Consider the following 20624-nt stretch of genomic DNA (forward strand, 5'->3'; position numbering starts at 1 on the left):
ATGTTTTCTGTGTTCTGAAAAAATGAGAACTGAGTAATTGTTTTTAGGGATTCAGTCCACTGGAGATGCGGTGGTTTGGCAATAAAATGACAATATTTTCCCCCATTAAAATACTAAAATATTTTTAAGTGGCTGAGTTTTGGCTGGCCGTTGTTAATTCACAGGAAAAGGAGCCTGACATGCGCTTGGAAAAATGACAGACCTTGTGCTTAGCTGATTCCAGCGTGTCTTATTTTTCCTAGATGCTGCCAAAAGGCTATGTAGCTCTCCAGGGTTGTGCCTGCAAGACACATTTAAGTGCAGTGTTTCTTAATAGTCTCCTTCTCTTCTCAAAACAAGGTAGTAGAAGGCTCTTTTAATCTGACATGCAAGGACACTGCGTAACCCAACAGTTGGAGGGTGACTATTTTATGCTAGAAATAAGGTACACATTTTATTTGTGGTAGTGAATAGGCAGCTTACTGGGGCATATGAATATTCTCTTTCATAGGATCTTTAGATTGGGGCTGCAGGTAGGGTTCAACTCCAGATTTAGACAGGTAGATGTAGGTGTTTCCAGCCTATGCGTGTGTAGGTCCTGTTACAGTCAGTGAAGAGTAAGTCTGTTCAGTGGTTGTACAGTGATGCCACTGACCAAATTGTGTCTGCTCTAGGGTTAGCTGAATGACTTTGTGGACTCCACAGTACTGACTAGATCTCCACTGACTGCAGTCAGAACTTAGACACTTGCTTCACACATAGATATTTGCTTTACACATAGATACCTATATTCTGATCTGCTGAAATGGATTTTTTTTTTCCTAAAATAAGGTATTGTGGGTCAGCTAAGATTTAAGGATTTGATTCTGCAAGAGTTTGGAAAATGCTACAAGATTTTTTGGAAACCCAAGTTACATCTGACCTTAAAAAAACAATAAGATTTTTGTTATGTGTTGAGTGTTGTAATCTTCATAACCTAGCATTTTCCAAATGACGTTTTAATTTGTACCACTTATTAATATCAAAATACAAGTTCAGAATGCAGACTTATGAACTGGAAGCAGCAATGACTGTACTTAGGTAAAGTCATGTTTCCACATGTACTTGAGAAATTGAAACAACATTGTTCTCTGTCTGCAATTATGAGATATATATGTGCTATCAGACATAGACCAAAGCACATAAAAAGTGTCACTTGTTTATTACTTTTAATACTTTTACTGAAGTCTGATGTGTAAATTAATGGGAACAAGAGCTCTTTTTTCTCTTACAGTGGTGTAAATCAACTTCAGTGAAGTTGGTGGAATTACACAGCTGTGAAGCCACAAGGAATGCACAGGACTGTCTTGTGTTTTCAGATGCTCATGAGAAGAGGAGCAGACAGCCAGCATATTTTTGATGGGATATAAATATTTTATTATTATACAGTATTATTTCCATCTGGGTCTGCAAGACACATGAGAATCAAGTTTGAGGGAAATTGCTGAAGCATGAGGGGGCTCAAGATAGCCCTGTTGACCTGTATTGGCTACCAACACAGGTGACTGAGAACATTGCCATGTCTAGGAGGGTTGGTTAGTGCTGCTTCAGAAAGACTAGGCTTACCATCTGTAAACCGTTCTATTTACTGTATACGAATTCTGATCTGCCCAAGAAAAGGAGCTTCTCATGGATGCAAAAGGATGATGGCTCATCCCCACCTTAACCACTACTCTGGTGATATCTCTCTGGGCAGGTATTCTGATGGGCACATGCTGGAGACAGCCCACATGACTGTGTTGTATTTTGTGTGGCACATCTTCTACCTTAGCTGTGGCTTTGCTTCAATTCTGCAAAGCTAGAGTGGTGGGGAAGAAAAGTATTGCAGCTTAGTTTGTGCTGAGGAGATGATTGTTTCTGTGAGGCTCTTACAGGCTGGGTTTGTATGTTTTTCCTATAGGGTTACTCAGGGTCTAGTTTCTGAGCATCAAGATGAAATACTGAAAATACACATTTATTTGGCAGGATTCTAGTCACATTCCATCCTGGAACAGCCCTCTGGTTCTCTCCTCCTTTGTCCTCTGTAGAGCATTTTGCTGAGGCTCAGGATGAATTCTTATCTGCTCAGTGACATTGCACCCAGCTAGGAACTGAAGCTGTGCTAGTTACAGAGCAGGAGAACCTGAAGGGAGAGAGTGGATGGAGCTGTGTTTGAGTAGAGGTGGGTGAAATCATGAAACTGAGTTAAATGCCCTACAGAGAAATAAATGGCAAACACTTTTATATTGCACATTGTGAAAAATGAAGAATGGACAGCAAATAAGAAATCAGTTCTCCACAGTAACCTGGATAAACTGCAACACTAATGTGTGGCTAACTTCAGCCTTCAGTAATTCGGTGTCTGCAGGGTTTAGTGTAGATGGGGCTGTCCACTGGGGGTTGCATTAATGAGGAATTTGCAGTGCAGCCCATGGTAAGAATCTGACGTTTTTTTCCTGGCAAATATAACACAAACACAGTCCAACTCTAGTGCTTATTCTCTTACATTATTTTTCTGCCTAACATAGCACCAGCCCTAACAGCTGGCCAAAACACAGCCCAAAAATCCAAAAGGCCCATGGGCACACTGGTGAACAGAGTGCAGTAGGAAGAAATGTGTAAGGCTGCTAATGTTGCACACAAATAATACTTCTAAAATATTGTTTTGACTACTGCATATTGCACTTCTCATGAAGTTTCTCTAATAATTTTTACAGCAAAATGAGTCAGATGTCTGTACTTCGTCATTTAAATCAATGTATTTTGTCTAAGCAGCAGACATGGTGCTGTGCAGAGGGCTGCTGCTAATTAGGTGCTGCAAACTTACCTTTTGTAAAACTTTTTGTGTAGTCTTCCTTTTGTCTGGGCTGAATGGGTTTCTGCTGAGTTGTAAGGATGTGTTGCCCAGACTGTGGGATTGTAGAAGGTGTTGCTAATAACAGCAGTCCTTCCCCTAAAGGCTGCTAGCTGCAGCAGCTGTGACAGCTTCTGTCTCCTCCACCAAAAGGACTGGGTAGTCACTGCTCTGTAGTGCTGCCAGCCCCTCCCTGGCACAAAAAACTTCCACATTTACTCACCAGAAGAGAAGCCCAAGCATCATGTGCAGGACTTCCTTTCCTGCACTGCTCTTTCTGGTTAAGGTTGTGAAAACAGCTAATACCTTTACAGTCTTAGAAAGTTGCTGATCTGCAACACTACTAGAACAGATACTACATAAGAGCTTCCTAGCTCATTTTTTGAGAGGACAGGGAAATCCTTAGTGGTGTCCTTCAGCTATCTCTGCACAACACCATCCCTAGAGTAATGGTGAATTGTATTCTTTACTCAGTTGTGTAATAGTTAGATACTTGTTCCCTCAATCCTCCCTGGAGTATGGGCACTGCTTTCTTGGGCCCTGTGGAGAATGTCCATTGCTGACTGTCGGAACTTGGCTTAAAAGTCAGTGTAGGACTTTATTCTGTGTTGGCCTGCTAAGGAGCTTAGCATTGTCTGCAAAACGGATGATTGGTTTGCAGTTCTGATGCCATTAACTCATTGGTGTTTCTTACTTATTTTCCTTCTACATAATAGAAAAGCCTAAATTGCTCAGCTCTGGCAAAAAAAACAAAAAAAAAAAACAGATAAAAATGTTTTATAGTAATCAATCTATCAACCTTGGTGAAATCCTCAGTTAAATTACCAAAAGTAAATGAAAAGATCACCCTTCTTCCTTGAGTATTTAGTTGCTGTCCGCTTTCTGTTTTTTTCTAAAGTGAGGAGAGTAGAATTACAGTTATTTCAGGAGATATCCTTCAAACGTGGGGGGTAGCAGCTCACTTCCTTTTGCAATTAAATGAATTTCATCTCACATTTCTGGCACAGCTTATTTGGCAAGTCAGCAATAGGCATTAGCTTCCAGTTTTCTCAGGTGCGAGTTCTTCTGATAGTGATTCTCTGTTAGTATTTAAATGTCTTGATTTTTAATAAGAGCTTTCATTATTGACCTCAGTGCATTGTTCTGTTTTGTTCTGTGTTTGTGTTTGTTTTTAATTCCTTTTGTAAATCAGATTTGCCAAATCAGTGTTCTCCTGATCCTTGTTACAAAGAAGGGACTGTGAGGTGTGAAGATCTGAAGGGGGACTTCTATTGTGAATGCAAACGTGGCTGGCAGGGAAAAACATGTGATAAAGGTAATGCATGTTTTGTTCTCTTTCAGATCTGTAACAGCTGTATTTTAAATACTTGCTGTATTTTAAATTAGTCACTGATAATGTGATGTCCAATTCAAAAGTCATAGTACTGAACCTGTGTTACACACCACTCATACTTTTGCCTTTATAGAAATCATGTAACTGCCTCTCACCATTTTAAAAATGACTTTAATGGATTTCACCTTGGTGTTGACAAGGAAATCTAAGAGGTTGTGCCCCAACTTTCTGTCCCACTCTTCTGAAAAGGGCAGCACAAGTGAATTGGTAGTTGCTTTGCAAATGCAACTCCCTCAACTGATGTTGTTAGCACTGTAGTAACAGAGGGCAAATTGCAGATCTTGTTAAACTGGCCCATCTTCCCATTCCCTTGCAGTAGCAACAGACACTTCTGGCAGATTGTTGTCATTTCTTGCTAATGCATGAACTGGTGACATTAGTCTGCTGTATCCCTTCTCACTGGTGCGGTATTATTCCAAGTCCACTCATAGAGTGGCTTAGATTGGAAGGGACCTCACAGCCCACCCAGTCCCACCCAGTCCCACCCTGCCGTGGGCAGGGCTGCCCCCCACCAGCTCAGGCTGCCCAGGGCCCCATCCAACCTGGCCTTGAGCACCTCCAGGGATGGGGCACCAAGCTTCTACTACAACTTCTACTCATTTCCCACTGTATATTCCCATCAGCTCCAAAGAGAATATTCAGGCAGAGTATTTTTTTTTCATGCAGTATGTCCCAAGCCCAAAGAGATTTTCTGTATTCTGTAATGAAATACTCAATAATTCCTCCCGTTGTTCTCTGATTCCTATTTTTTTTTCTGGCTGTCAGGGCCGCTGCTGTTCTGCCTGCCAAAATTAAATGGCTGCCAGAAAGCACATCCAGCCAGTCCAGAACTGTGGCCACTAAGAGAGCAGCAGATCCAAACCCTGTGTTCCCATTGTGAATATTGTGGTGAAATTATAGGATCACTCACAAGCAGTTTATTTAAGTATTTGAGACAGTAGACCCATAGGCTCTCAGCAGCCTTGAGTAACTGGCCAGTCTGAAGCATATCCCCTGTTTTTCATATAAAACACTGTGAAATTGGTATTCTACCTACCAGCTGACTCTGGAGTCCCTTATGCAGACGGGGCATGGTGAGCAGGTAGGGCACAGAGAAGGCTCTGCTGAATCAAGCAGGCCTTTGCTGCTGGTGTCAGTGGAGCACAGTAGCTGTGAACTCACTATTTCTTGTTTCTCTTGTAGTAGTGATAGTGGTGCTCTGTAGTAGTGAGAATATCTTTATGTGTTGTTTAATACCAAACTTACTAGTCATTGTACCATCATAGAAGTTAGCTGTAATACATGTTCTGCAAGCAAATTCTTCTTCTTCACCTCTATAGGCTGAAGAGACTCTCCTGCCCTGTCTGACCTATGGGGGAGGGATTCAGTTACAGCTCCTGCTCTGTTTTTTCTGTTATCAAATGAACTCAGGCCAATGCACTTGAAGTGCTTGAATGAAATCTCTGTGCTTCTTGTAACCATCAGGTTGCAAATGTGATAGTGTTCCTCATTTGCTCTTTCCCTTTCCCAGCTCCTTGCCCCACTCTCACTCCACAGATCATGTCAGAGGTGAAAAGCTGACTGCAATACTTTCTTTTGGTGCAGATATTGATGAGTGCAAAGTGCAGCACGGTGGCTGTAACCAGATCTGCCTCAACAAGCTCGGCAGCTACCGCTGCTCATGCTACAGTGGTTATGCTCTTAAAGACAGCAAAACATGTGAAGGTAAGCCTTCCTGTCCTGCCTCCCAACCCAGCAGAAGCTGAGGTCTGGGATGGTAACAGGTGCTCATGCCATCACTATATCCTAGCTTCTCTGTGGTCCCATCACATTGCTCTCCAGTGCCCCACTACAGGCCAGATTCATGGAATTCCGTGTCTGGGGTTGTGCTAAATCAGTGTAACTGATCAGTGCTTGTATCCTGACACTGAGAGGAGGAAGGGCTGCCCAGGTGCATTGCTACACTCCTTCCCAATCTCACGAGTTGTAGTATATGTGATTATTGTTTTTATTTTGTGTATTTATTGTTTCATTTTTCTAAATCTAGATAAGTGCAGCAGCAAGTAATTAACCGAGATTGATAAAGACAGATAAATGCACTGCCACTGATTGTTAATAGCTGCAGAAAGGCCCTTGTGAAGGCACACCACTGTTTGACATGGCAACTGGAAGCAGAACCTGGAGATCTGAAGTAAATGTCTGAAATGGTGGAGTGAATTTACGTAACAGAACTTGAGCAACTGAGATTTTAAAAGCGTTAAGGAACTGTGTGCTGAGACATACACTCATTAGTGATCACAGATAGCTGTTAATGTTTTTTGTGTCTTGTGAAAAACAAGCAAGTCAGCTTATATACCCCTTACGAATGGAATGACATGGTTCTTAGCAGTACACATATTTGACTCAACATATTTATGCTAGCAGCCAAAAAGAGCAGGATTTTATTTCTGTGTCACTTCTGCTGTTTGAAGTGATGATGGTATGGCCTACATGGCATCCCTTCTAATGTATACACACATGCAAATGAGCTGATGTTACCTTTGAATTGCAGTGTTTATTAGAACACAGTGACCATCACACACAAGCTATGTGTCCATGTCAAGCCAGCACGTTGCTGGTGTTCATAGCAGATGCAATTAATGCTAGCTCGGATTTTTAATTGCATTTTAATGCTTTTGTGCATTTTGACAGTTTCCGGCTGTTAATTCCTATCATTTTGTGCATACACTACAGCATTAGTTTTTGCCTGTTGATTTATAGACTGGGCTACAGATAGACTACCACAGACTACTTCATATACATGGGAAAATCACGAAGTGTAACATGCAGTTGTAGTTTTAACATGTTAGAAAGCAAAGGTAAATATGAAATTCTATACTACAAATGTATTTCCAGTACCAGGATTTTGGTGGGCGTTTTTACAAGCCTTCAGTTCCAGTCCATTGCCTGCCTTTGTAGGCACAACAACCACACAACGTCTCTCAGACAAGACTTGTTCTTGGTGACAGTCCTTCTTCCTCAGTTCCCTTTTACTAGTGCAGATAGACAGATTTGGATTTCAGTTTTGTGAATGTGCTGAAGGAAAAAAAAGGTAGTTTGCTCATCTGAGAACAGAAATCTCAGCTTTTCCACAGACTGAGTGCTGCTTCTGTGTTTTATTAAAAATCATACTGCTTTTCCTCATTTCCTGGTGGCTACTTTTTATCCCCCAGTTTCAGCCCCATGGACAGTGGGTTTTTGGTTTTGCACGGGGTTGCTCTGTTTCGTTTCTAGGCTCGTTTTGCATTGTTCTTCCCAATGATGTTTGATGGCTTAAAGAAAGAAGCAGCAACTGGTTTTGAAAGCCTGACATTATCCCTTATATCTAGATGAGCCCTAAAGGTAGATTCTTAAAGATACTGGTTTTCCATTTACCAGAATAGAGGGATCGCTTGAGCCTGAACCCTCTCCAGTGTGCAAACATTGAAGTGATTTTACTCATCTCATGTAGTGTTGTTTAATTGCTTGTTTTGCAGACATAGATGAGTGTGCAGCATCAGCAGACATCTGTGGAGAAGCTCGCTGTAAAAATCTGATAAGCTCATATGAATGTGTTTGTGATGCAGGCTACAGGTATGATGAGCAGAGAAAGACTTGTGATGGTAAGTTCATAAACACAATAACATTATTACGTGCTCTGAAGCTATTAGAGAAATAACCAGAAATTGATCGTCAGGGTTCAGTAAAAAAATTTTTAAGGTCTTCTTGCCTTTCACTATTTGTGAGCAACACACTGAGTTTGCAGTGATTTTTAGTGCATGAACCAGTCCTTAGGAGACAGAGTATTGAGATTTCTTGAACTTATGAGAAGTAGAAGATCCGATGGAAGCTCAAAAGTATCTATGCATGTTGCTGTCTCTCTTTGTATACTGTAGTATAGAGTAAGTACCGTCTATGGATATGGAGCGCATGAGCACAGGTAGATGAAAGATGCTACAAAATAATACTGCTAACTTTTTTTTTTCACCAAATAATTCATGTTCAGATAAATCTGGTGGCTGTTTTCTTCTCTCTTCTTTGCTGGTCTTTGTAGATATAAATGAATGTGAAGAACAACTGTGTGAACAGATGTGTGTCAACTTGCCAGGGAGTTACACTTGTCATTGTGATGGCAGAGGGGGAGTAAAGCTTTCCCAGGACATGAATACATGTGAGGTATGTCAGACTTCATTGATATAACTGCAGAATAGTCTTTTAATTTACACTGCAATTGAAAGTAATTGACGAAGCACTGGACCAAAGCCATTTAAGCTGAGTGACCAGCAGGAGGGTGTCAGAGTGCCAAGGGTACACGAGCTGGGGGCAGTAGCTCACTAGGTAAGATAGAGGGGTCTTGTTAGCCTTTTATGGAAGTCTGTTCACTCAGAGTCTCTCTTCTTAGGCTTCTGCTGTTCCAGTCCAAAAAGAACATGATGGTGACCATAGAATAGGATCTCACATTAATCTAGATTGAAAAAGATCTTCAAAATCACAAAGTCCAGCCATCAACGTGACCTGCTGTGTTCCATCACTAAACCATGTACCTCAGTTCTACAACCACACGTCTTTTAATTGCCTCCAGGGATGAGGAATCCACCAATTCCCCCTTCAATGCTTGACCAGAGTAGCCCAGCCAGCCCTCTGTTAAGCCATGAGTTACGTCTAGCTGCACAAACTGATCAGAGTTAGGCCCAGTAGGACCAAGAGGAAAGGTGTCAGGGCATACGATGTAAGTTGCAAAATAGCACTAGGGCTTTATATGTCCCTGATCCAGGCATTTGATGGGCTTCAATGGCAAAGGCTCCTTCTGTATAAACCAGACAAGAACTGGTAGTGTTGCAGGCACTGAGTTGCAGTAGAAAATCTTATGCTGTACCTTGAGAATGTGATTTCGTTTCACAATAGGAAAGCATTCAATCAAGGCAAAGAGGAGGAGAAAGAGAGGGAAAGATGAAATGTTCCCAGAACTAAAACAGATATTTTGAGAATTAAACCAATGAAGTGCCATATCCTGCTATATGTATAGCATCTATGTGTTTGAGAAAAGAAGGCAAGCTGCTTGGTTCTTATTCTGTTGTGTGAGAAGAGTAAGTGCTCAAAAAATGTGTTTTGATTATAGAACATAATACCATGTGTGCCTTTTGCTGTTGCAAAAAGTGTTAAGTCCTTATACCTGGGGAGAATGTTCAGTGGGACTCCTGTCATCAGACTGCGCTTTAAGAGGAAACAACTGACAAGGTGAGGACAATTTTGAAGGACAGTTGAATGTGCTGGCCAGCTTTGATGCATGCGGTGGAGTCACTAAAATAATGATTGTGTCCATGACCATATTTATTTGTTTGGATTATGGAGTCCTGTTTTGCAAAACGTTATTCAAACCAGTAATTGAGAAAGACGGTCTTGACCACAGAGCTCCTCAGATAATTACTGAAGTACAGTAATGTATTTCTTATTCTTGATGCCATTTTAAAATCCATCTTCACAGCTAAAGTCTTTGAAAAAGAGTGCATTAAAAGCTAGTATGTTTTAACAGACCGTAACTGCTAGAACTGATGCTATCTGTATGGAAAGTACTTGGTGGTTTTTGAACTCTGCATAACTAATTTATTTCTTGACACCTGTGCGGTCAGACTTGTGGCTGAGTTCGACTTTAGAACCTTTGATCCTGAAGGTATCCTTTTCTTTGCTGGAGGCCATCAAGACAGCACATGGGTGGTCTTGGCTTTGCGCAAAGGACGGTTAGAGCTACAGCTGAAATACAGCGGAATAGGCCGCGTGACCAGCAGTGGACCGCTCATCAACCATGGCATGTGGCAGACAGTGAGTATGGACTGCTTCTGGGAGCTTATCTTTCTTTGCTTCTTCCTTCTGGGCTTTGTTAAGCACAGCTAGACTCTGTGTACTCTTTGTATTGTTGAGAAGATGCTTTTCCAGCCTGTTCATTTGAGCTTCTGCTTGCACACATTGTCCATGGAAAGGTGAAAATGGGATGCTTTTCCAAACAAGTCAAATCTTACTTTATATCCAGTGTAAACTAGATAGCAGCACTGGTTTGCGTTTGATGTTACTTTGAGAAGATGCCCTCTAGTCGGGATTTAGCAGGGAGAAAGAGGAAGATCTTTTAAGGAAGTCTCCAAGGAGGGTTAGTTTTGTCTATGATACATGTGTTTGTTATGGGTTATTTATTGATTTAGTGACAGGGCTCAGCTCTGGGCCTTGACAGATATATTATGCTACAGTATGTATTTTTTAACTCTTCAAGCTTGTTTATAAACAAAATATTCAACTTCCCTTGTAAATATATTGGGGTCTGTTAGAAATGGTGTGACTTGCTGTTTATTAATAACATAATCCCAGCAGTCTCTCAAGAGAAGATGCACTGATTGGAGCTGGTGAGGCTTTACTTTCTTGGCACTCTCAGGATATCTCCTGGTGATTCAGGAAGTATCATGGAATATTGCCATTCGTGGCAGGATCATAAAAAGAGTCCTGTAGCAGGATCTATAATAGATTAGCAATTTATATATGCCTTTTCCCCTTTTTTGTCTTTTCTCATTTAATTAGATGTGTTATCTTTAAGTTGATGTGTCTGTTGGGCAATAGGTGGGAAATTCTTTGTTAACTTACATAAGAGACATACAGATATGAGTAGCTGAATCATTTTCTGTTCTAAATTTCTTAGCATTGAGAAAACTAGACTTACACATTAAAGAAAAAACGTGGGAAAGATTTGATTCTAATGAATAAAAGAAGTGCATACATTGCCAGCTCCTGATATTTGACAATATTTCCAGTGTACAAGGTGATTTTTTATTCAGTTCCTTTACTGCCATTGAAAGAATTTTAGATTCCAAATAGGAGCTGTAGAAGTTCAACAAAGCTGTAGATAACATGTAGATGACATGTGTATCTTGGCAGGTAGGAATAGCCTTGAAGAAGTTATTTCTGAATTACCATGCTAAGCCATTTAAGACAGGAGTGTAAAGTACTTGTTGAGTGCCAGACCTCATTATGAAGGAATTAGAAACTTCCCTGTACTCGTTTTGGTGGGAGATATCAGAAGCGTATTTTCTATCTTCAAGCAGTGCAAAATGTTCAAACACTTGGGAGTTGCAGAGTAAACACTACAAAGGCTGTGTTTGCTTCCTGTGGGGAGAGAAGGGAGTATGATAAAAGTAATTATCGTTTTTAGGCAGCAAGTACAATTGCTGGTCTCCTGCCAGTCCTCAGTGCCAGGGCTCTTATCTCCATGCATTGTCATATCCAAGGAATTGGCTGAGTGGCTGCAGCAGTGTGATTGGTTTGCTTTTTCTGTAGAGATCATAGAATCATGGGATATCCCAAGATGGAAGGGGCCCATGAGGGTCATTGATTCCAGCTCTTGGCCCCACACAGCACCGCCCACCATTCAAACCCTGTGTCTGAAACCATTGTCCCAACTCTCCTTGAATGCCAGCAGATAGCTCTGTGGGTGCTGTGACGTCTGTGTTAGTGACCAGCAGCCACACAATGGGACAGAGGAGCCACTGCACCCAGCAGTGCTGCTGTTACCTTGAGCTAAATGGGACCATTTCTCCTTTTTCCTTTGTCTGGTGTGGTTTTGAATTTGGGAAGTCCTATTGAGGAAGGATTATTGCTTTTAGCCTGTCTCCATGAAGCCACATATTTCAAGTATGGACTCTCATGCATTTTTCAACTTCATCTTTAGTGAAGCACAACCCAGATCTCCATGGTCACAGTCCAGACTCAAGTGCCATTTGGGAGCCCTTAGTTTTGGTTTGACCTGGATTTTGGGTATTGGTGGGAACTTCACAGATGTGAGGAAACAGTAATTTTCCTATTTAACTTTCAGCAGATAGGAAAAAAAAAAGTTATTATTTTATATTTTATTTGCTATTTAAAAGTGAATCAAAAAAGTCAATGGTTCTTGATCTCAAACAAAAGTTCAAGAATTTTGAAAACTTCAGGCCAGTATTTCTACTGAGGTATACTCTCTGATGTTGATCTGTCCTAATCTACTTCTAAGTGATTATTCCCAGCACTAATAACACAAATGAGCAAGCCTCAGGAAAAACTTTTAATACAGTGATGTATGTGTAATCCAGTGGAATGAGGTGGCATGTATGATCTGATGAGAGTAGATAATGCAGTCACCTTTTGTTTGTCTTGATTTCACTCCCCAAATCATTATTTATTTTCCTATTTGCAGTGTTTAGTACTAGTATGAGGACAGTATGGTTGGCACAAATAACAGCTTATTCAGGCTGACAGTTAAGCGATCCGAAGCAGATTCACCCTTGGCTCTTACCCAGCAACTGCCTATAGCCCAGTCCCTTGCTGAGCTGCCCAATTGCTTTTGAGCAAGGAGCAGACAGAGTTAGGCAAGGCAGGATGCCAAAACATGAAATTATCTGCCCTTATGGCTAAACCTTATGGGATCATCGAGCTATCTCTTGGCAGTCTCCAAGCAGACTGTGGCAGAGTACTCAATGCTCTTTGCAGCAGGATGGGCCATTACCACAGGCTGTTGGGTGTCAGCCTTGGGCTTCTGCTCTTCCTCTCTCCCCATGGAGCTGGAGGCTTCATAGTGTTTCTCTGTGCAGCCTGGTCTCTTGCCTTGTAAGGATGCAACTTGTCACAGGTTGTTGTTCCTGTGTGACACCCCATGTAAAGCAATTCCACTCAAACTGTGGCAAGTTCTTGAAATTTCAGTGAGGATAGACTGTTCCTTAAAGAAGCTTTTAGGAGATGTGAAGATACAACTCACAGAGACCTTCTGAAAGAAAATGTGCCTCTTGTACATTTTTATGACCCTCTCCAATGTGACATATTCAATTATTCTTTTTTGGGGGTCAGCACTCTACAACTACACTTCGTGTGGCTTCTGTTTCCTTCACTGGGCCAACAAAGACACCTTCTTGTCTGTCTTTCCAACTTTTCCTTTCACAGGCTGTCACAGTAGGAAGTTTCTCATTAATAACACATTACTGCATTTAAATTTTGTTTAGAGCAACCTACAGATGTCATGTAGTTGATCCGTTCAGTTAGTTGTGATGCTGTTCTGGAGTACCCGGGCTGTCTTTGCCATTAGGGGAACTCCAGATTGTTGAAGGTGGAACGTAACTTAACAGGTAAACAAAGAACCTTGGGAACACACAATATTTCTGCATCCTGGGGATTTTGCTTGTGGTGTCTGTCCTTTAGTTGAGGCTGCAGCTCATTTCATACTGACATTTTCTATTTACCATTTTATTTCTTCAGATCTCTGTTGAAGAACTCGAGAGAAGTTTGGTTGTAAAGGTCAACAGGGATGCAGTTATGAAAATAGCTGTGTCAGGGGACCTGTTTACCCTATACAAAGGACTGTATCAGCTGAACCTGACAGTAGGAGGCATTCCCTTTAAAACAAAGGACCTTATTGTGCCGGTAAGAACAGCACGATCACTTCTGTTATTTTGTAGGTTTGAGGGGCTTGATTTCATTGATTTGTGTAGGGGTAACGTAGAGCCCTTCTGAGAGCAGCTCAGCCTGCCCTGAAACAGGGAGCGTTATCACCTTCTGGATACAGATTTCTCTCCACTGAGTATAGAGGGAGCCGAAGCCAGGAGCAAAGCTGAGACTCTTGGTGAGATTGGGTGAGATGTATTCCACTTCAGGCCTACAGAATTAGGATACCAGAGGACTGGAGCACATGGCAAAGCCCTGAGAACTAGCAGTGACTGTGCTGTCTTGGAGATAGTGAGTGGCCTTGGCATGCCAACAGACAGTACTGGGCAAGTATAATATTGTGCCCTGCAGGTTTTTGTATTGTGACCAAAGTTTGAGCTTCATGGGTATTGTATTACAGCTGTTGCTCCTGGCTTTTACTCTTTTGGTGATGTAGGACCCAAGGGAAAACAGGAGTCTGTTTTTCTTCATTTCTTCCTAATTCAAGTAGGTAGAGCATACAAATGAAAGTTAGGGCACTCTGTGGATGAGACTGGATGATGCTGCATGTCTGAAATGTCTGCTGCTCAGGCTGTCTTGTATGTCCACCACACACACAGCTGGCACCTTGAAACTCAAATTGGCATCTCCTTGTTTTTAAACGAGGTGACAAGCTTGTGGCTTGGGGACAGGCAGCGCAGCAGCTGAGGCAGGCTTCTGTTCCTCTCATGGAGTCATTCAGGGCCGGTGTTTCTCTGAAGCACTAAGCCAGGGGTGTGGTCTGGATATATGATTAAGAACCAAAAACTCCTGAGGTTTTTATCCTGGCTCAGACACTTAATTCTCTCTGCTTCAGTTACCTGGGGAGAATGGTGCTGGTTGAGGCGCTTTGCAGGGAGCCTTCTCCTTACACATTACCTTGTGTTTTAATGCTGGAGTTGGGCCCAGGGTAACAGCACGAGAAACTGGAAGGAACAAGGTGTGCAGAATAGCATGCACAGACACCCCTTTCTTAAGCCAGAACACAGCTTCTACCGTGACCAAGCCCAACATGATGTGTCTCATGAAGGCTATTTTGCAATGACACAAAGGATTTATTTTCCCTTCCATTTGGCCTCCAGTGCTCACAGTGCAGAATTATGGGAGTCACAAAGCCCTAGCTATAAAGCTTTAGAATTAATTGCAGTAATGCTGTGCAGTGTGTAGAAGCAACAGAATCATTGCAACCAAATGAGTGGTTGCCCTAGCCAGTGCCCTTCAGTTCTGAAGAAACAAGCTAAGCCCAGAGCAGTTTCATGGGGAATACTGAACATTCAGGCTGCAGTATCAGGGTTGCCACCAGTTGATTTCCATGTTTTTGGCATATCAAAGTAATTTATCCTATTTGATAGGATAATATCCTCTGCACCTGAAATAGCCATTCTTCACTCAACAATAGTTTAAGATGTGAGATAGTGATTTTCTTCCTAGATAAACCCTCGGCTGGATGGCTGCTTGCGGGCATGGAACTGGCTGAATGGGGAGGACAGCACTATCCAAGAGACCATAAAGATGAATGAAAGGATGCAATGCTTTGCTGTAGCAGGACGAGGGTCTTTCTATCCTGGCCGAGGTTTTGCTATATTTAATCTTACTTACAGTAAGTACTTCTGTTGTTTCTTTTCTGACTGTTCTCCTGCCATTAAACATACGTGGTTAATAAACAGTTATAATTCCATAGGTATGCCTAGCTCAGTGTTGATTGATGCAGAAGAGACTGCTGGCTGAGGATAGTGAGGAAGTGGCTAAACTTGTGATTCACAGCAAAGGAAGGCTTATTTATCGTGGCTAGCTAGTAAGGACATGGCCAGCACGAGTTAGGTTCTCTGTGTGTGGCTCCAGCAGTGCATTTCACACCTCAGCTGACTCCAACTCAGCTGCAACACTGGAAGCTTCACAATCCCTCTGTCAGCAGTGAAGCTGCCTCCAGCCTTGTCCATTCTCCTGAACAAGAAGAACTGCGAGTTGTAGTGTCAGCTGTCTGTCGTAGAATCATAGAATCCTTAGTGTTGGAAGGGACCTTCAAAGGCCATCTAGTCCAATTCCTCTGCATTGAACAGGGACGCCACAGCTAGATCAAGTTGCCCAGGGCCTTAGCCAGACTGGCCTGTTTACCACTCTGTTTACCATACAGATTCAAAAGCTGCAAAGTATGAACAAAGTGCAGATGAGAGTGTTTCACACAGATGAATTCTCATTACCTTCATTTTTATATCCTTCTTTCACCTACAGACACTAATCCTCCTCTTTTGTTGGGGAGGTTATTTACTTTTATACATATATGCAAAAATATGATGATCCAGCGTAGGTAACACACATGTGGGGAGGCTGCAGAGACAGTGGTTTTCATAACCAGCATCAGTTTTTGAATTACAGGGGCACTGGGTCAATAAGGAAGATGCCAGCAATTTTAATTCCACATTCAGCAGTTGAGACATAACATCACACAATTCTGACAGGGTGATGATCATGAGGTGATTAGTTGCTGATCAGTGTAGTGTGCTTTTTCAGTTTAATATAGGCTTTTATAGAAGCATATGTCAGATTCGGACTTCGATGCCTCAATGACTTTTTGACAGTCAAGAACAGTGCCAGAACTGGGTGCCATGCCTTGCAGCAGTTCTCTGAATGTCATGGCTTGACAGCCGTGAGAATTTGAATCTCCCTTTGAGATAAAAAAACTGAACTTTGTCTTTTGACATTCTGAAAAGCAGTAGATTGCAGAAAGTAAAAAGAGGAAACCAATGCCACTTTCTTCTCTGATTATATGTTCAGGAGCGTTGGCATTTTTTTGTTAAAGAAATGTAGCAGTCCATGTGCTCATCCATCTATCTTTTTCTACTGACAGAAACTGCACATTCTACCATTTCACCTGTTATTCTTATGTCTGTCCTACTATGCTATTTTTGTTTTCTTTTTGTAGTGCAACCTTCCTCTGGGAATGAAACCAAAACAAGTTGGAAAATAGAAGTAAATGCTATAATTCAGCCAGCAACAGATACTGGTGTGATGCTTGCTCTGGTTACAGAAGAAGCATCTGTCCCTCTATCGCTATCTTTGATCGACTATCACTCCACAAAGAAATTGAAGCAACAGGTACAGACTAAGCATTTTTCTACAGAAGACTCCTTGCTATTTTGGGGGCCCTGGTAGTTATTTTCACAAAACAGCTGTCAAGTTATGCCTGCTTATTTGCACTTGCCAGTTCAGAACATGGTCTGGGGCTAGAGTGCTGAAGTCCTGCCCGTTAAGGATTTGTGTTGGACAGTTCTCATGAACTCTTTGCATATGTAGTCTAAGTGAAAGATGGAACTGGTCACTTGAATGCCAGCATATTTTGTTAAAATTTTCTGGCATAAAAGCTGTTCTATGTCATAATGGAAGGATTTCCATTCTCTGGAGCTCTTCAGTAATAAACACAAAGCAGACAAGTTTAGGTGTCACTTCAGACCTTATGAATTGTGGATAGGTATAATTCAGCTCACTTCCTCTTTACTCTTCTTTCCCTTACTGTCTAGTTTGTCATCTTGGCTGTGGAGGACACAGTTGTGTCCAGACTGGCACTAAATCTCTGTGATAAGAAGGAACACTCTGTGGACATCCTACTCAAGAAAGACCAGTTATCCCTGAGGGTAGATGGGATGGAAGGAGAGAGTGAATTAAGCACCTCTGAGTTAGAAGACAACCTGTCTATCTTGGAGAGCTCTTTGCAGTCAGCAGTGAAGACGTACGTGGGAGGATTGCCAGGTGAGCAGCCAGTTTACTAGTAGGGCATTCAGACTCTCACCTCACCTTGATGAGATGGGAGTCAGGAAAACTGTCTCAGCTCATTGAAACAAGAGCCTCGTTCTATGTTTCTGCTTGTGCAGGCTTTGTCTGCAATACAGGCATCTGATCTCCAGGGATGTGAGAGTGTACTTGACCATTTCTTTTTTTCCTGAATGATTGTGTCCTTTGAGGACAGTGGAAGACAAAAATAGGAAGAAAGGTCTTCCTGGTCAGCAATAGGGATGGTTTTTCTGAAGGTTAATTTGGTGAGAATGTATGAGCTTTGTGCTCTTACCTAAGTTCTCCTTGTGGGGAGATCTCAGTTCTCATCTGTACTCCACAGCAGACTTTGATAGGAAGTGTGAGAATTGGCCCAAGGATGCCATGAGGGCGTAGCATTCATGCCATAACACACGGCACCTGGCCTCCCAGCTTCTCAAACATGTGTGTCAAAGTTTTCTGCTGTTTTATCTCTAAAATCTAATCTCATGGTCTGACTCCCAGGTCTGTATGGGCTCCTGGTATAGAAGTTCTCTGATAAAATGACTCATTCCAGCAGTCATGAGTGGCCTCACGTTGTCTGGCTGAAGCTTGGGAAGCATGGTGATTCCCCCTGGCTGATGACCTCTTCAAGTTGAGCACAGCAGTACACAATTTGCATATCTCCTCCCAGCAGAGGGTACTTAGGGCACAACCAAGGGGCTGTCACATTTTTCTGGCTTTTCAGCAACTCAGCTTCTTATCACGGGTCAGTTTGCTCTTCTGCTATAAACTTGAAAGATCAAACTTTCACCTGAGTCATGAATTTTGGCTGAGTCAGGGTGTTGCCTCTTGTTATGGCTGGATTCACTTATCAATGCCGTCCCCAGATACGGCCTTCTCCAGGGCACCTCTCCAGAGCACCAGGGTGCACTGAGCCAGCCATTGTACAAGCAAGAGATGCAATCTGCTTGACTTCAGGTCGCCCTCAAATATACAAACCCAGTCCTGTTCTGTAGCTGCTCTGAGTTCTCTGTTGTTAGTTCAGACTAACTGGGTGAAGCACAGATTTCATTACCTGGAGCTAAATGGTATCTGTCATAACTGTGGCTCTTGGACCCATTTGGCTTCAGTGGATGTAGATGCTTTCCCCTTTTGCTCAGTTCTACTGAGAAGCAGGAATTCCTGCCTATGGTCTGCTTTTGTCATTGAGTGGAACGCAGCACTCGCACTGAGAAACCTTGTCACTTTGCCAAATGAATAAACATTTCAGCACCATGGTTGGATTCACCATTCTGGGTTAAATAACTGTACCAAATGGTCAGACCTAACTGAGTTTGACTCATTCAGAGTTTGATAACTTCATATTGTTTTTTTTCCTGATTCGTTACCCAGTGGACAAAAAAACCAAAGTGCAGTGGTCATGCTTAATCTCTTTGGTCTGTTTGCAATGAGGAATCCTAGGTCAAGATATGCATGACATTCCATGCAGGTAACACTGTAGATGCAAAATAAATAGTTAAAGAGGGAACAGATAAGTATTTACTCTCTCTTCTGTGATATTTTCAATTCTAATAAATCCATAAATGATGTAAGTTATATGATGCATAGGTGTTTGTCCAGGCAATGTGTACACGGACCAGGTGAATGGGCCTTTAAAGACTTTTTGCTCTTTACAGGACCACATTTCAAACAGATCCATTTCTAATCATAACAGAAAATTTGACCAGATTTGCAACTGTAACACAAAGAAAATCTTCTTCATAATTATTTCTGATTGTATCTTACGAATCCATTTCAAAGGATGTCCTTAAGCTCTGCAGGACAGCAATCTCAGTGATTCCTTTGCTGAGTGTTGAAGACATTAAGCACACGCTGACAGATTCTTCAAGCTCAAAATTGAGTTTAAATTCACGTGAGGCACTGTGGGACAGGTACCCACTTCTGTGTATGAGTACAGTTCTCTAAAAGGCAATCATCTGAGCGTAGGTACGGCGGGTGTTTTTGTAGAAGATGCCTTCAGAGATGCTTCTTTTTCCTTTGGCACAGATGTTAACGTCACCTCCACTCCGGTCACAGCATCCTACCATGGCTGCATGACGGTGAAGCTGAAGAGCAAGGCGCTGGACTTGGATGAGGCGCTGTACAAGCACAGCGACATCACATCCCACTCTTGCCCTCCAGTTGAAGCAGGTCCATAGGTACCACTGCAACATGAAAGTTTTGTACTCAGAAACTTTCAATGCTTTTTTTTTTTTTTTTTTAAAGATATAAATTATTCAGACCTACCGCACTGCGTGTATAGTTTCTCTTTAAACACTGAAGTTATGTAGGAGCTACTGATCCTTATGTCAGATTGATTATTGAAATACTTCTTTGCTTTGAGGTCTAAAGGTTGTAATATATTTGTAAATAGTTTGGAAGAATAATATTAAGTAAGGCAACAGTACAGAATATACTTAAAGTGAATGTTATGTTTAGACTGTAAGAGACAGTTTTATCTGAAATTCGGAAAACCTGGTAATATATGAGTGTGGACTGGAAGAAAAATAATAATTCTGTATTATTTTTATTACCAACACTGCTTTCTGATTTGCAAAATATGAAAGAATAAAATATTTACATACAAGTTCTTAATTTACCTGTACTCCAGTTATTCTGTACTCTGCTCTTTGGCAGTGGTATCTCAGGCTATGCCTGATGTGAAGATGAAACTAGTGAGTGTTTCTGTTTCATTTTTTTTTTTTTGTTTGTAGGCCGGGGATTACGTGCTTATGTCAGTATTCCATGGGCTGTAGAGCAAATGGTTGCTGCTATTGTTATTGGTGCAGTTTCTGGTACTGCAGATAGAAGACTCAGTTGTGACCTTTAGAAAAATTCTGGTCAGCAGAGAATGAGAAACAAAACTGGGTCAGCAGGAAACAGAAGGAAAGCTTCCATAAGCTGAAAGCCATATGGCTTTTCTGTCAGTAACCACTGAAGCTAATGATGAGGTGTCAAGAACTGGGAATATTATGTGGTGATGACATTTTTTTGCTGCTTGATTTTTAGGTTGGCTCATTCACTGTGAGCATAATGGGAGCACAGAGGCTTGTGATTGTGAGAGTTCGCCAGGCCAAATTGCAGTGCAGTGAGAATATGCTTGTGGGTTTGCTCAGAAGAAGCTGTAGC

At 41.8% G+C, this 20624-nt stretch overlaps 1 protein-coding gene across 1 annotated transcript in view; it reads left to right on the top strand.

Annotated features, from left to right (window-relative positions):
* The window catches only part of GAS6 (growth arrest specific 6), a 37286-nt gene extending 17196 nt beyond the window's left edge, over nucleotides 1-20090 (top strand). Inside the window, exons 5-15 of the mRNA XM_085215065.1 lie at nucleotides 4044-4166; nucleotides 5829-5948; nucleotides 7739-7864; nucleotides 8296-8417; nucleotides 9361-9479; nucleotides 9872-10061; nucleotides 13503-13667; nucleotides 15138-15306; nucleotides 16630-16802; nucleotides 17225-17453; nucleotides 19503-20090. Of these exons, the coding sequence (XP_085071191.1) occupies nucleotides 4044-4166; nucleotides 5829-5948; nucleotides 7739-7864; nucleotides 8296-8417; nucleotides 9361-9479; nucleotides 9872-10061; nucleotides 13503-13667; nucleotides 15138-15306; nucleotides 16630-16802; nucleotides 17225-17453; nucleotides 19503-19654 (1688 nt within the window). The 3' untranslated portion in view covers nucleotides 19655-20090. The remainder of the gene's footprint in view (nucleotides 1-4043; nucleotides 4167-5828; nucleotides 5949-7738; nucleotides 7865-8295; nucleotides 8418-9360; nucleotides 9480-9871; nucleotides 10062-13502; nucleotides 13668-15137; nucleotides 15307-16629; nucleotides 16803-17224; nucleotides 17454-19502) is intronic.
* Nucleotides 20091-20624: the final 534 nt, after the last annotated feature.

This window comes from Meleagris gallopavo, chromosome 1 (genome assembly GCF_905368555.1).
Source record: "Meleagris gallopavo chromosome 1, MGAL_WU_HG_1.1, whole genome shotgun sequence".
NCBI classification, from domain to species: Eukaryota; Metazoa; Chordata; class Aves; order Galliformes; family Phasianidae; genus Meleagris; species Meleagris gallopavo.